General features: G+C 39.9%; 1 protein-coding gene across 2 annotated transcripts in view; it reads right to left on the reverse strand.

The window, feature by feature from the left end:
• Nucleotides 1–17,563, reverse strand: part of tmtc2b (transmembrane O-mannosyltransferase targeting cadherins 2b) — a 64,150-nt gene that overhangs the window by 3,014 nt on the left and 43,573 nt on the right. For both annotated transcript variants that reach the window (XM_061283584.1, XM_061283583.1), the window contains 8 exons: nt 16,822–16,936; nt 15,560–15,645; nt 14,251–14,435; nt 13,096–13,174; nt 10,073–10,194; nt 6,088–6,169; nt 4,704–4,818; nt 883–946 (listed from right to left, as the gene is read on the reverse strand). In XM_061283584.1, coding sequence (XP_061139568.1) covers nt 883–946; nt 4,704–4,818; nt 6,088–6,169; nt 10,073–10,194; nt 13,096–13,174; nt 14,251–14,435; nt 15,560–15,645; nt 16,822–16,936 — 848 coding nt within the window. The remainder of the gene's footprint in view (nt 1–882; nt 947–4,703; nt 4,819–6,087; nt 6,170–10,072; nt 10,195–13,095; nt 13,175–14,250; nt 14,436–15,559; nt 15,646–16,821; nt 16,937–17,563) is intronic.

The following is a 17,563-nucleotide window of genomic DNA, read 5'->3' on the forward strand; positions in this document are numbered from 1 at the left end:
GAGTAAGACGTCTGATTTATATCCATACTCCTGCATTTTTCCTCTTGCCCTGTAGCAGCACATGCGGTATTCCGCAAATGTCCCTTGTCAAAAAGCCTTCATTTTTTTCCCCTCATTTCCTGCAGCTCTGCAACCACTCTTACCTCCCAATCCTCCCCCCAAAACCATCATATAAGCAGCAAAGGCAGAGCCAGATGTGCAGCGCATTAGCCTGCTCTGTACAGCAACATGTGTTCCATGTAAAGTCCGAGTGTGAAATTCAGTTGGGCAATCATTGGCTCAAATAGTGCAGGTAGCTATTAAGATAAAGAATCCCATGATGAGATAGGACACATCAAAGGGGAGATGAAGAGCCATGCAAAGCAAGCATCAGATATGACTAAACTTGCCTCGCGAGAGGCAAAGGCATGACTTTATATGGAGGGAATTGTCCCGCAGACATTGGTTTTTAATACAAAACACTAGTACGTTTGAGTAATTCATGAAACAACAGAAGATGGACAGGGTACGAGGCCTGAGTCAAGACACACTGAAGTGTTAACAAGATGGGGTACACTAGTGATCATGTCATTCTTATAATCCTTGTCTTCTTTACGCTTACAGACCATTTTTTATTTAGAAAACATTACATTTTATCATTAGAAATCTGAAATGTTTTCCTGCCAATATAGACTGAATATTACTACTCAACCCCTCTCTTTGTAGTCCAGGTGTATTTAGCATAAGTGTTTGCTTTTCAAGCTGGTAATGGACCAATAAACCTCCAGTCTGAGTAAAATCCCTAATTTTGCAGAGATTCACTGATAATGAAGGCACATTGAACAGTATGTGATAACCCAGTTGTAATGGTAATACTAATGATTCGCCATAGGCTGCACTTACGTTGGGTCTCAGGCTTGCTGCTTGTCCGTAATACTTCTCAGCTGCTGCATTCAGGCTGGCTTGTCTAAAAAAGGAAACAGAAAGAAGCGATCATGACACATCTTTATTGCGAACATACACAAAGGAAGGCTTCAACCTGCTGCTTATGGTTTGTATGGGTGTCACTGAAAAAATAATGGAGTTGACAACATGAGGGAAGACAATACCCCATTCATTCACCTGAATTATTTCTCACTTAATAGCATATTTCTACATGATTGGATCCTTGCTTTGATAACTGAGTAGGACAATGCAAACACTTTTTTGTTAATTGAGTCGCGAAGTCCAGAATACAACTTCACAGCGAAATGCGGAACCAGTGATGCTTACACTGTAAATTAATCTTTTTAGTTTTAAACTTTCAAACTTGTTCCTTATCAGCTGATGCCTAATATTACGTTGTCACTGTTACCCCATTTGTCTTGTTGCTAAAAGTCTGCTGAAGCACAAATTACAAAGGCCAACTGCATTATTTTCACTGATGGTAACAATTGCTCCATTGAAATGGGCTCTTTTGACAAAGTCAAGGACAGCAGGGCACAAGTGGCTGCTGGTGGAGCTCCTTTTTCTCTCATGATCAAAGAAAGCCAGCTTTCATGTTGGCTCTTGTGGTCCATTATAAGCTCACTGGTTTTTTAACATTCGAGGTAAAAGGGCATTTGACATTAACAATCATCAGTTTTCCATAAAAATCAACAGTGATGGATGTTTGGTTTTGTGCTTGGAAAAAAGAAAAAAATAATAACCTATTGTTATGTGTCTGATTACAGTGAAGTGAAATATGCAATTTTAAGCTATTTGGATGGAAGAAGCACATCTGGCCAAAATACCTTAAAAATGGGGGAAAACCAACAAATGTTTGTTCATTCTACCAGAAGGCTCAAATCGGGGCTTATGTCATGTCGGCCAAACTCATCCACAGATGCTTTGTTAGCTGGGGTCATGCTGGAACAAAAAAGTGCCTTCACTAAACTGCTCCCACAATGATGGAAGCATATTATTGGCCTAAAATGGAAACGAAATGAATCATACTTTTTTTAAAGTCTGCTAACGATGACGGAAGTGAGCATGCTGTAGATTTAAGATAGGGTTGCTTTACCACGGCCAAGCAATAAACTAATGTGCTAGCATTTTTCAAAAAGAATGTCCACGATAGAGCAATCCAGACAGGAGCAGGCAGACATGCTAGATTGTTATAAATGGGTGAGTTTTCCATCTAACCACAACCATATGTTTGTTTGCCATTATTTAGAAACTGATTTTTGAAAAAGGTGATGATTTCTTCTTTAACTCATCACTCTGTCTGGCAGAAATCAACTGGAAAGCTACCAAAAGAGCTCAGGAGCTTTGTAAGTCTGCCAAGCTGTGGTGAACAGAGGAATGTATGCGAGGGGTGGTTTCCAAACACACGAAGATCCTTTATTTAAACCTTAAGTAAAGAATAAGAAGAAAAAGAGACAAATGAACTGCTGGATAACTGATATTGTTGGGACATCTTGTTTTGCAGACAGTTTATCTCCCCAAGGCATGAACAAATCACAGAATTTCAAGCGTGGTAATGTTATTGATTGAGCTAAATGGCAGATGGACTTAAAATCAAAGTCATCCGATCATTTTTTAAATTCACCATTCGACTAAACATCGAAAACTCCATCATAAGAAATCTACGAGTACCTACAGTAGGAGCTGCAGTCATGATGTTTTGTGCTGGAACTGAGATCAACCAAAAGAAGCTCTTATTGGCATACCAAACATCATGCATGCTTGTAATTTTTCTAATATGCTGCTATTTGACATGGCAGACAAGGTCATAAAATATGTGTATTGCAAGTGTATTTTATTTTTTCTCTTGGGTGTGATTATAGTCTATCGTACAATATCACATCATTTGAGACACAAACTGAAAGGTACAGAACTTCATAATGTATTAAACAACATTAAACAGCCTACTTTTTAAAACTGACGCTGCCAAATAGCAGCAATTTACAAGAGGGAAGGAGAAAAAAACTTTTCGAACTTGTTGAAAGGAGACATGCAATTATTCGTTTGGTAGCTAAATGATCAGAAGCACACGAGAGTGCAATAAAAGACATTCACACATGTAAGCATCCTTTTGAGAAGTGTCTCTTCCCTTAAAAACCAGAGGCCTTTCCACGTCTGCACCCAACACAAACACATAAAGTGTGTGAGCTGTAGAGGAGTCAGGCACCAGGCCAGACAGGAAGAGGAAAACCTGACCATTGCTTAAAACTACTCTCTGGTAGCGAAGTCACATACATATAACTAAAGTAAACACAGTTAATGGCTTAGTCTGATTGAAACGGCTTTTACATTACAAAAAATGCCCTCATACCTAAATGAAAAACTCACACCTACGAGTAATTTGGAATGCTCAATCAGCCTCCCATGCATGTTTTCGAGATGTGGGAGGAAAAGCGGAGTGCCCGGAAAAAACCCCACGCAGCCACGGGGAGAACATACAAACTCTATACAGGGAGGGCCGGAGGTGGAACTGAACTCCTCCCTCTGAACTGTGAGGCGGACGTGCTAACCAGTGCTCTGCCGTACTGCCACAATAAAAAGAATAGATGAATCCTGGTTGTGAAAAGCACCGATAATGGATTTAGCATTTAAAATAAAGTCGAAAGTAAAACCAACACACTCACTCCAGTTTGCCGCCTTACTGGGCATCTACTGTATGTACACAAGGCACACAAAGTGAGACTTCCCTTTGACTCCCTATTCAAAGACAATTCATGTAATCCGGTTTAGGGATTTTCTCAAATTATAATCTAACATTGACTAACCATACTGAGAACCAACTATTTTGAAAGATATAGCAGAAGAACAAACTCAGTGAATGTGAGAATACAGTCAGTAAATCCAGATTTATTGGAACATGAATGTTCTGCACTGCAGGCAATAAAGTGCATGGGTAATATTCAACATTTTATAGTAGAGCGCAACCGATACATTTCCACCTAAAAAGGGCATAAAATATTTGACTTTTCTTGGTCAAATAAAATTTAGGATTAAAACCGTGTCTAGGCAGTTTATCACTGCCTTTCTATAATAACACAACCAAGGAAGCACATGTAGAATAATTACAGTAAATGGTATTTGGGGAGAGTGACATCTTGGATGAGAGCCCTGCTGCTGGTGCTGTTGTGTATACGTATGTATGAAACGTCTCTAGCAATGTGTAGATTTACTTATTTGCTACTATATTTAGTTACGTTGCTTTCTTTGCCAATTTCCATTCATCATACTGAATGTACCAGCCATTGAATATTTAAAAGGTTCCATTCAGAAGGACATAACAAACTACTGGTTTATCATGGATAATACAACTTCTGTTTTTTTTTTTTTCTCACAGTAAATAAAGCTTTCATTTCATTCAGCATCAAATCCCATTTGATGGCTTGCATTTAGAAAAGCAACAGAGAGCTGGTGGGCTACAAACACTTCATATTTCAGGCCCCTCAGTTGGACGTTGCTCTTTGATTTTGGAGTGGAAGCCAGTTCCCGCAAAGCAAGAGTGGCAGGGGAAAGTGGGAAAGCACGTATGAAAATATACAGCTGAAAAGCTCACTGAGCTCAGCTGGCAATGCGACCACAGAAGACGATTATAAAGTGGAGTCGAGTCAATTGTACTGGCTGGGGCGAAACTATCCAGACATGGCACACATCCCTCTTTTACAAACTGCCATCCCATTCAAATCAAGCAATAAAGTACACAGTTGAGATACCACAAACTAAACGAATTCTAATTCAAAACTTACCTGAGCATGTGAGCAGCACTGAAGACCACATCAAACTCCTCGCTGTCGAGTCGCGCCGCCTTCTGTGCCATCTCTGCCGCTTCCAGCAGGCGTGACTCTTCCAACAAGAACTGACCTGGAAGCCCAACAGAGAGTTGCATTGTTAGAATGCAAAGGGGAACTCTTGAGAGAAATAGAACTGGCATAATGGCACCCAAGGTGGAAGAACATTAACGAAAACAGGACACAAATGTAAATATTTTGACATTGCTCAGTCTGAACTGTTCAAATTAACATATTTGCTAACAGAGAACGTAACAAGTGTTGTGATTAGATATATAACTAAAGTTGTGTGGGAGAAGTTTTTGTGGGGACTCGTTGACTTCAGCTTTCCCAAAATACTCAATCAGGATGCTTAGTGGACTGGGAAATTATCAGAAAAGTGTGTATTGCTCAAAGCACACAGGCTTGGGGGGGGGAACCCTAAAAAAAACTTTCATAATATAATGCCACCGGACGCATTTATGGAAGGCCGCATTTTCGAAAGCCTATGTGAGCCTTTCCAGAATTCGGAAACTACATGCGGTCAAATTGCGCCGGAAGTGATGTTATGCAGCCGAAAAATGCATTCGATCATGCGGCCTTCCGATGATTTTGGATACAGCAAGTGTTGATGTTGTAAGCTCCTGCTGGTGCATTGTCCCCACAGTTTTGCAAGTGATTTACAAACTCGAGCCAGAAGGAAGTGCTGCGGAATTGATGAAGAAATTGGCTTTTTACTGGATTCTGTCATATTTTTCAGCGAAACGAGGTCATCAATAAATTAGAAACGGCTGTTGGTATAATGCTGTGCGTTCTACGCCTTTACAAACTACAAGCACATTAACAATCAGTGTTGATTTAATATCGCTATAACCCATCCGGTCAACTGAAACAGAACAATATCTTTGTAAATGCAGTGTTTTTGTACTGAGCATCATTGCATTGTCAGTGGTTATAATTTTGCAGCTTGTTGTCTAATCACAAGCCTATAGAAAAGAAATTGCGTTATCTCATGTGTTCTACCCTCGTCTTCTTTTGATCATTTGAGCTAATGACTCTGTTACTGTTCAGTATTCAATATTATTTTTAATATCACTGTTGATGTTCAGGAATTTACTGTCAAAAATGTAAACATAGTAAGAAATATTACTTTTTTTACAAACACATCCACAATAATAATAAATCAACTGACAATAAAATTAAGTTCATTTTGTTCAAATAAGATTCTGTCTGTCAACACACTGGCTTCCTGACTACAAAGACTAATACATAAGCTACTGCATATATGTGTATATTACTTGAGGATATGAGGCTGGGATCAAGATACGTCCAAATGAAGTCGAGAAAACAAACGGCTACTCACCATAATGCATGTAACAGTTGCCCTTTGTGGGATCCAGTTGGATAGCCTTCAAGAAGTACCTCTCTGCTTCTGATTTCTGCCCCTGAGACAGATTAACCACAGTGTCATTATCACTATTTCAATTGCCTCATGAAACTATTCATTCCAATAATACCGCACTCAGCTCAACAGTCCAAATATCTTTGTGTATTCTTAACATGTCTCCCCAAACCGCAGCCTCACTTTAACAATAATCTGAATAAATACGCATTGCACTCTTGCTATTTTTTCAAGCTCATGTGTTGTGTCAACATACTGTAAGTGTGGTTACTCTTGATACGGCCGATCAAACGGGGCAAATAAATCCATTTTATATCTTATCTTCTAACACTTGCGGAACGTAACCACAGAATGTTGGATGTACCTTAGTTTCTATATAATGGAAAATTGATTCAAATTGACCCTGAACCGATAAAACCCAAACACATTTTGGTGGACTTGAATTCAGAGGTGCCCCCTTCTGACCCATGATAAACCTGACACAAAAATTAACTGCAAGAGACTGATGACAACCAATCTATAATCTAGTGAGAATGAGAATGATCACTCAAATGTGCAAGGCATGTGCAGCTGTGTATATACCGTGAATTAACCCCAATGCAAAACAAAACCATTCCCAAATCAGGACGCAATTAAAAACAAACCCACAAAAAAAGACCCTAGTGGCTTTGAATTGTCAATCAAAGTTAAGAAAGCAGAGCAGCTGGCCAATAGAAGTGCAGACTGGGACGTGGACAGATTCAACACAGGCATTAGAAGACATCTGATCAAACAAACCACAAACAGCAGTCATCTATAAGAGCCTGGTTTAGTATTAATAAGGCCGCCATAATTAGAATGTGTTCACTTGAAAGGACAATAAACCCAACATGCATAATGCATTCACAAAGCCTTTATAGGTTTTAGATAGTGAAATACTTCATTGTGGCACCATCCAACCACCAGTCTCATATGAACGCCGGTATGGTTTTAAGTGATCTGCACATTCAATGAATTAATTTATTATTTATTCATCACTCTTATTTATTCATTGTTTGTGCCTTCTTGTTTTTATTTTTTTGTGTTGTTTACTTGTATGTATATTGTGTACTATGTCTTGTCACCGTGGGATAGTGGGAACGTAATTTCGATTTCTTTGTGTATCTTGGCATGTGAAGAAATTGACAATAAAGCAGACTTTGACTAATTTTCTAATGTAAATATACAAGTGTGGTTAGTTTCCTCCCATGCTGTGGAAAATCAAGCCAGTGTGAGGTATACTGCCCAGTAAATATGCCTTGGAGTCAACTTACATTCCAATTGGAAGACGGTCATCTCTGGGTAGTTTCATTCTGCCTTTTGACAGGCTGATGATTTTATAATAACGGAGGCAATGTGTGTGTGTGTGTGTAATTTCTCAAAGTCAGAATAAAGCTCACAAATGGGAGTTGAGAATGGATGGAAGATGTGGCTTCTGACACATCTTGACATAATTTATCAGCTGTAATGAGTTACAGACAAAAAAAAGTAAAGTCACAGTGTATCTTAGACAGATGAAAAGAAACGGACGCATGCATACTGTTGAGTCTGCGACCCTCGTGAGGATAAGCGGTTAGAAAATGGATGGATGGTGAATGCAGATACAAGTGGTTTACTTGGGTGAATAAAAAGGCCTGCCTCAAATTCATCCATCCGTTCATCTTTCATCAAGGGTTGCGACTTGCTGGAGCCTATCACCAATCATAGCTGTCTCAAATCATACCTTTATTAGCCATAAAAGTAGTATATGCCCAAGATATGCAGTGGGGGTTTTGGTTTCCTGAAATGATAAATCATGTCCTGAATGGTCTCTATACAGTGCAGACTCTGCTTAGGCTCACACCATCACAAAAAAAAAAAAAATCAACACAATTCTTAAATTGTCAACTGTTTTTTTAGTTTGCGGTTTGGACTGCACCATTCACACCTAAGATACATGATGACTGTTTCCATAAGGCAAATAGAATCAGAATCAGTATTCAACTACCCAAATACATGGCCTATTTCTACTTTTGTATCTTTCATTCCAGTGAGCTTCTATGCTTCCTTGCATTTTGGCACATATGCTGGCCTTAATGGTGTGTGCCTCACACCTCAAATCTCTGGATAATGTCACACAAGTAGCAAAGGGATCCCTTGGATGAAGCCTGATTTATTAACTGTTGAAAATGACAGCATGTCAAGAAAAACAATTCTATTAGCAACCATTTGCGCCAACATTCTGTCACACATTCTAATCCCTAAGGTGGAGGTGTGGAGTGTTTAGCACAATGAGGCGGTTGAGATTTCATTACATCTCCCTCTTCCTTCCCGACAAGCAATAAACTCCAATTCAATCGCCGTCTGTGCTTCAGCTACCAGTTCTGCACCTCTTGTCCTTTCCCTCAAGCTTTAATGATCCTGCCGCCGAGCTTAATCTCTCAGAATCTCCACCCTGCACCTCAACCATCCGGAATGGCTCTGGAACATTCTCCTGGCTAGTAGTTTTGCCACAGGAGAGTGTGCAAGTGGGCGATGACAGATGACCAGGCTGCAGGGCTCGTCTTATATCCTTCACCCACACTGACTCAGCCTCGTAAGTACAAAGCCTCAAAGATGTTTGATTAAGAATAAACGTGTCACAGCGGTCAAGCCCAATAATTAACTTCCCTCCTGTGCTAGCATTGCACTAATACAATCATATGTGCTTTAGAACTCCTTTTCCATCCATCACTGTCAAAATGTACACAATTACATCCCTGAAGGTTTCGACTTTGAGCTAAAATCAGTAACAGTCTCCTAAATAAAATGCGATTCTCGTCACGGGTAGCTGAGCGCCTTCCCAGAGTGAACTTCACCAAACCATAACACTCTTCTGTGTTATTCCCAGAGACTGTGCTTGAGAAAACAACTTGAGCTCATGTGATTTATGATGAAGGGCTCTTGCACAGAAAGTACTTTATGTCTGCTTAACACGCGACTTTTATTTAAGATCACAGTGGAATAACTCTGAAGTCTCAAGACATCAGTTTGGTTACAAATGGCAGTAATTTGGGTCAGTCATAGTGGTGTAGCAAACATAGCAGCATGCATGTGATCAATATCTGCTCAGTGTGTGCGGGTGTGAATTGGTTTTGTGTCCTGTGATTGACCAATTAGAGTGTAGTCTGCTGGTGCGCAGGGATGAGCTTGAACCTAATCCGTGACATTGTATAGTATGAAAGCAGCAGACAACAAATGAGTGGATGAAAATAGATAAACAATTGAAACTGACTTATTAGAACCCCCAATAGAAAATTGGAGTTGGTTTGAGATGAATGTTTCTTCTTGAATGCCTTTTTTTTCCAATTAGGAAAGGGATCAGTTTCAAAAGGTTCACAATTGAGAAAAACCTTAATTCACAGATGAAATTGTTTGTTTATGGAAATTAAGTCAGGAGATGTTTAGTTCTCCAGAAGAAGTCCAGATGCCATTGCACTGGGCTTTAGTACACACTTATGTCCTTTCTTTACAGGCCTGGCGGAGGTTGCAAATGACGTACAGGAATACAAAAAGTAACAAAAAATATCGAATGAAAAATTGCAATGTCACTGGCTTAATACATTAGACCGTACCAAATGACAACATTGTGCCAAAATAACCATGTATTTTATTAGATAGTCTTCAGGCAGATGAATAATAGCAGGACAGAGGACAGTGAAAAGCTTTGAAAAGAATTCCAGTCTAGAGAAATATTAATCCACTAAGGTGTAGCAAAAGCGTCAAGAAAATATTTATCTTCCCTGACGCTGTAGCAAAAGTGTCAGCAGAACCCCCCTGTGTGTATTGTGTTCAGGTATTTTTGCGTATGACTTCACTTGCAAGAGGCACAATTTGTCATGATTTCCTTCATAAGTAATATAATAGTGGCTTTACAGGCCAAACAAAAGAGTGGAGGGAGAAAGCTTACTGTGGTAGCCAGCAGTTTTCCATAGGTGAGGTGTGCAGGAATGTGGTCCGGCTTGGCTCGCAGGGACTCTCGGTACCAGTGTTCAGCTTCAGTCAGTTTGTTTAGTCTCATATAGGCCTCTCCTGTGAGGGCAAAGGCGGAGATCAGGTCAGGGTTCAAGCTGTCAAAGGTTAAGAAACCACACATCTGCCGCTTGTGCTGCTAAAGCAATCCTGGATAGACAACCAACTTTTGATTACGAGACATCGGATCTGGTACAATTGGGTCCGTAAAAGCTTTATTCAAAATTCTGCGCTCAATCCCAACATCACTGATCACATGTTTTAGAACACGGTGTGTGATTTGAGCAGTGTTATATTAAGCGCTATCTCATCCTGCCTCATGTGTCAGACATCATTTGACACCACCACATCTGACCCTCAACCTGCTCACACCTGGAAAAACAATGACATCTCGTCCAAAGTCATCAGGTGACGCCTGCGTTATTGCCAAGAATTTGACAACATTGCATGGTAACTCTACACAAGGCAGCTCAGAATGCATCCAGGGAAGGAGGCTTTGCGTATTCCAGGTGTTAACGCTTCATTTGAGCTTTTGACATGGTTTGTATATGCAGCTGCTCAGTTTTTACCCACTCTGGAACAACTGGAACCATAGGAACACTTTAATTCTGTAGAGATTACGACTAAGTCTTGCACTGATAAGAAAGTATGACAGGCAACAGGTGACACACACTTCTTGAATTAACAGTCACATTTTGGGGTGGTGTGAGGATGTAATGACATACAAAATTATTATTATGTCCTTAATCTAGTTTTTGCTCATAAGAGTTATTAAATGTGTGTTAGGAATATGCAGACCTAACCTGCAGTATTTCCATAGCACTGTGTTATGAGTTAACAAATACCTGATAACATTTTTGATAAATAAAATCTCGTATGTGACAGCTGATTCTACACAAGACGTGGACATGTTCACTTTTCCTTCATTCCATTGGCAGTTACAATAGTTTAAAATTGAAAATGTAATTAAAAATTAAATTATCATTAAGTAATGCCACCCTTTTGACCGCACTGGACAAATAAGTCAGGCGGGGCAAACAAGCAGTGCGTCAGCGGTCGCATAAAGCGCAAGTCCATCTGTGACTCAGGGAAGGGTCAATCCTTCTTATTTAAATGTGGTGGAAATTGAATTCCACACAGTACTTGTCATTGAATATTTATTTGTCTTATTATTTTCAAGACACTCAAACTTTGTGGTTCATCTCGCGTTCCTTCCGCGAGCTACCTGGGCTGCGTTCAAAGACCGTTCACACCATCAAACAAAAAACAATGCATTAAACGTTGATGGCCACACATTTCCAAGCAATCTGGATTTTCTAACAATCGATAAATGCTGACGCAGTAAATTGGAATTTGTTTTTGTTACAAATTTACTTTATTAGAATCAATAGTCAATTTAGTCTCTCATGTTACAATTAATAATTACATTACATCACTGAGCTTCAATGCTCCATTCTGCAAGTTATCTCAGTATTAGTGGTCGGGATGTCAAACGTTAAATATCGGCATTCTAATAGTAGCGACAAGATAAGCCGAGACAATAATCACAATCTCATGAGTAGCTAAGCAAACTCAATAAAGCTATAAAATCCACTCATCCATTTTGGAAACCACTTGAATGTTTTCAACATTCCACGTATCTAACAAAACCATCAGTGCACACCAAGATGTAACATAGCATCTAAACTAGCCTTGGAGTGGAAAATTCCTCAGCTCGCCAGAGAGCATTGGAGTAGGCCCAGCACAGTGCATGTGATGAAAGGGGCTGCTCATTGGCGACTGACAAATAGCAGGAGGACAGCACAGGGAATAAACGTGAAAATAGTTACGAGCAGGTGCGCCAGTTGTGCAAATTCAGATCTGGGGCGACCCAAAAGTAAAGTGCAGAAAAGAAAATATTGAAGGGCCTGTTACAAAATTGCTGCTTCATGGCGAATTGAGCTTTCGTCGACATTTTGACATCTTCTCAGTAACTCTGTAAAATTGCATCTCGCCAACAAATAAATGAAGCAGTGGCACTACCAAGTCTGGCTTGCAGATGATGAGAAGTGGCCTTATGATAGAGGAAGAAGGGGGAGGCAGGAAGAGAGAAAAAAGGGAGAAGGAGCAACCGAGCATCTGCTCTACAGCTGTAAGCTTGCTTCTGGAGTTGAAATCATTCAACTTCTGTGCAGCACTTTTTTTGCACCATAAGGCCGAAACGTCATGTTGTATGTTCTCATTCATTTCAGCTGCTCCCACAGTCAGTGATTGACTGGCTAACTGTGCAGGGGTTTGGTGGTGGGCACACATTGCTGAAATCGTCACCGACTGCCCAATAACCATAAAGTGTCCAAACATAGATTTAGTCATGAGCGCAGTATTGGGAAACAATTATTTTGACTGAATTGATTAAAAACTGAATGTGAAAACACATGCTGCTTCAACGTATTGTAGATGAGCAGTGCACACGTCACTGGCAACGGTTGGTAACTTCCGAATAATTTCAAAATGTTTCTAAATGGAAGTCACATCTCATGAAAACTCAGAACTGAACGAGTCAAGCCTCTTTGAGGGTTGTGCACAAATTTCCAGGTGATGAATTGCGGGTGTTTCGGTGTAACTTGAATGTGAGCAAATTAGTAGCAAGATACTGACAACTAAACTAGGCCAAGTTATACTCAGGTCTGACACATTATGCTGATGTATGCTTGACAGCTGTTGACTCAACTCATGTTTGGTGTGACTTTCAAGCCATATTTTTTCCCATCACTTAGGTAAAACTCCATTTTTTAATCCAACTTTCAAGGTTGCACTACAATAATAATTTTGAGTTCAAAAAAAGGTACTCTAAGAGTTATAGCGGAGTGGAATCCTCCCAAATATAACCTCATAGCCTTGTTTCCGCAGAGTGTTCTTTCCCCCGCATTGAAAAACAACAGCTGCGATGCTTTCAGCGTTGAAACAAGAAGCAGTTCTTACCCATCATGTTGTAGAGGCTCTGCGGTGCAAATTGCCTTGGCATCTTCTGTATTGCTTGTTTAAAGATGGAGAGGGCCTCCTATGAATGACACACACAAGAAGAAAAGAAGGTGGGATGTTTGCCTTAGACTGGCGCTTGGGTCGCCTGGCGTCAATACAAAGCGTGGAATTGGGGGGTTGCTTGGAGGCTGGTTGATACAGAGCTGAGGAGGAAGGAAGGGTCTGTCCACAATGTCACGGCTATTAAGACGACCGGAGTGTGGTTTCGCATTCTGTGTATGGGGGCAGCGATTCACCTCTCAAATTAAATGGTCAAAGGATCTGGAACCAGTTTACTGCTGAAGCTAATGCTGTGGTCAAGAGGTCAGATTTCAGCCATCACACTGTCTAGAGTGAAATGGAATCTGCAGGGACTCCTGCCAAATTCCCAACTCAACCAGCAGTGCTAGTGCTTCTGTACAGTGGTAATGTGCAGAATTGAAACCACAGCTACACAAGTCTTCAGGGGGTTGAAACCAAATGGAGTGCTTCAAAAACAGCCTAAGGTTTATCTGCTCCGTACATACCCTTTGACAAAGGCAATTATAGAAAATATGTACAGAACACAAGCCCCCCTCAGGGGCCAATTTAGCTACTGCCTACATTTGATTTCACCACTTGTATCGCCAAACTCTTTCTTTTTATTCCCCTTAAGAATTACACAAATATATTAACAAATGCTTTGTGCCTAATTGTTTGAGCAAATTGAAAGCTTTATATATTATATATGTTAATGAGGCTTTGTTCCATTATCAAAATGGAATGCTATTTATGAGTTGGGGGTCAACACGGGGTTTATTGTTACAGTATGCACTGAACAGAAAGACACCACTGAAACAATACGATACAAAACAAATCATATTATTGTAATATGTATGCATTTTTACCGGCCGGAAACATACAGTGCATGTTAATAAGGTCTAAAGTTTAGTTTATTTTTGTTTAGACTCTAAACAAAAATATAAAGAAAGACCTTTGATACAAATCAATAATAGAAGCCACCTTTGTAAGCTATCACCAGAATAATAACCGTGTACTGTAGATATATCATTTGTACTGCATCTCGGGACAAGTATAACTAATGTGCTTGACTGCGAAAAACAGAACTAGCTTCACCTCTTGTTGTCCCTGCTCATGAAGCTGCTTCCCCAAGTTGTACAGGCAGCTGGTGACCGAGCTCTTGTGGGCGTGAGGGTCCTTCAGGTTCTCGTCTGGAATGTCAGCGCAGGTTAGAAAAGTGCGCTTAGACTCCTCCAGGCGACCCTGATTCATCAGGATAATGCCTGTATTCAAGTAGGCGGCTGTATAGAAAAAAGAAAAGACAAAAAGAAAGCACAAAATGTATTCATTTGCATCATAAGCTGAACGAGTGACTCAAGCGGTGCTAATTAGTGCAATTTTCCAACGGACTCCGTCTGTGTTGTGTTTCAAGATTGTTGAGCTAAAACAGCATTTAAAAAAATGTAAATATGCATTCGTGTATTCTGACAGCGTCTAAGAATCTTGCAACTTTCTTTGCAGTATGAAATTGTTTTTGTTGTTTTTATATGACAATGAAGCTATGGCATACAAAATGCACAGACTTTATGAAAACACCTTAATTTGAAGAAATAAAAATCTGTTTTGTTATGTTTCATGGTTGACCTCTGAAGAGGTCCTATGGTATTCGGAATAAAATACACTAATTGGATTTGGCTGCGTGGTTGATTAAAACACCCTTTCCTATTTTTATTCTGTCTGGGAATTTCAACATTAATATTTTAATTATTGTATCAAATAAGTGAAGCAGGCCTGTGACAGAAAACTGCAAACGAGAGCCATAAAATAATTGGGGCATTTTTGCACTACCTCTGTTATTAGGCATTGAGCAATGGAGTAAACGAGAAAAGGCAATACAATTCTCTTGCCTTCAATATGTCAGCTGCTCTGGCTAATTCACTACCTCTGTTATCAACAAATTGATTGGATAATTGCACACCGAATTGAAATGTTCTAGTCCAACTGCGATCGTGATTAGATCTTTAATTACATCAGGGCAGAAGGAACAGACTTCCTGTTTATCTATCATAGAACAATTGGGAGCTAATATATTCTGGTAAAACTGGGAGTCATTTGTAATCATGACAAAGTGAGCCTGGCTGCTGAACACCTTGTGGGAAATCCATTTTCAGACAAACTAGTCAAATGGTGGAGAAAACAAATCCAAAGCAAGTCAAGTACAGAAAAGAACTTCCTTACAGAATTAATCATAGATGACATCATGTGTTTGCTTGTTTAATTGAAAGCACCAGCTGTAGGCCTGCTGCCCTTTGCCTCCCATTCCACTGGCCTCACATAACCGCAGCCTGCCTTCACTGTTGCCTGGACACAGTGCAGCCACAACCAAGCGCTGCAGATTGTCAATACCCGGAGAAGCTGTACTTACAGGCCAGAGTTGGCCGGCTCCCAATAGCCAGCTTATAGTAGTGAAGCGCCTCTGAGAACTTGTTGCTCTCCTGCAGCAGCAAACCACTGCAACATCAAAATGACAATGAATTGCAAGAAACCCCTAAGGTGGAGATGTTTTCAAAGAACACAATCATAGGTAGAGAATACAAGCAGTTAAAGGAAAAAAAAGAGCATGTCAGCAGGTTTGCCGCTGTGTTTTTATTCCAAGGGTAGCTTAGTAAACATTGATCAAAGTTGAACTTGTGAACTCTGAAAAGATTAAGCACAGTATTTGTGTTTGCTTTTTCCATTCATATCAGAGATGGCTGACCACTGCATAACAGTGACTGGAGTTCAGGTCATAATGTACTTCCTTGGACTGCAAAGTACAGTCATGTAATGAGTAAACATTGCTTAAAACCATCACTAGTTGCTTCAAGATATGATTCAACAACAATCAGATCCACGCAAGCTACAGTGCTCTTAAAGATCACATTAACGTTGACGTCCCTGGTCACTTCCTGGTTCACATAGGAGGACAGAACATAAGCATTTTTTATTCTAGGGTAACAAATGTAAAGAAAAGAATCAAAACCTGTTCAGGGGTAATTCCACACAGGGTATTCTAAATTCTGTTTGTTAATTTGTTATCAGGATATTTCAACCTGACTAAGAGGAATTAGTTACATAATGGTTGCAAAAATCAGATTTCTCTATCAGCATTCTTAGCCAGATTTGCACAATAGATTTAGAAGTTTCTTCATCTGTAGATCTTAGGAAACCACAGAACACTACAGTCCGTCATTATTGGGTGTGGGTGTTCTGCAATTTCCCTCAGGCTTCAACACACCACTTATAGCTGTCAGATATTGAGCTCCACTGGGAACATACTGAGGTGGGAGGAAGCCTCCTATGAGAATAGTCTTGTGATCAATGGAACTTGTTAGGAGGCGGGCGCCGCCATTTGATCGAGCAGACATAGAATCAATGATTGAATATGCTTTCGCAAGATGATTAACTAGTGTTTTGTACGGAAAATAATTCGCATTTCACTATAAAGTTCATTGGATTTGGTAGGGAATATAGTGAGTGACACTCATTGTTTGAAAATCATGACACTAATGTATTTAACTCATAAATTCCATCTGAATTCTTGTAAGAACATACTGGAAGACGTAAACAACCCTCATCTATTGGGGTGGTTTTAGTACATTGAAGAAAGAAAGCACTAACACGCAAAATGACAAAATTTCTACTCACAGATTATACAGCATGTCAGCCATGTTGCTGCGGTAGTAGAGCGCATTTCTGTATGCCTGTTCTGCCTCCTCCATCTTGCCCTGGCTCTTCAGGACATTTCCCAGATTGCCCCATGCTGACAAATCCAAAAAGAAAACATTCATTGTGACGCTTGTGTCGCAATATTCATGAATGGCAACGTTTAAATCTCTTTATGAATTGATGACAAAGTAAATAGGTTTTATTTTGCTATCCACAACCGCTCAAGGCTGTTGGATTGTATGTTTTGAGGCCATTAAAAGAATGTTGTCCCGCTGCAGCTGCTCTACAGGGCTGAGGGATGACACACTAGGAGAGCTTTGTGCCAGAGAGAACCACTTATTACTGTGAGAGTGTGCTTGAAAAAGAGACCACCACTGAGCTATTTAACCACTAATGGCATTAGCAATAAATGTAGGAGTGAAAGAAAAAGAAAGAAATACGTAAGTATCTTGAGAGCTTTTTTATACAGTTACAAAATGAGCTGGAAAATGCACACGGAACAATTTAAGGTGCATATAAAGATACATAGATACTTGATACATATAAACTGCACTGTCATTTTAGTTTCAGCAGTCTTAACATTAGTATTGGTAGGTTATTTTCAAAATTCAATGCATCACGCCTTTATACACTGTGATCATTTACTTCCTACCAAGCACGATCCCTGAGGAATATTTAGTAGAAGTAAATAGAATTTCCAAACCTGTCTGACTTATTTGTG

This window comes from Syngnathus typhle, linkage group LG7 (genome assembly GCF_033458585.1).
Source record: "Syngnathus typhle isolate RoL2023-S1 ecotype Sweden linkage group LG7, RoL_Styp_1.0, whole genome shotgun sequence".
Classification (NCBI taxonomy): domain Eukaryota; kingdom Metazoa; phylum Chordata; class Actinopteri; order Syngnathiformes; family Syngnathidae; genus Syngnathus; species Syngnathus typhle.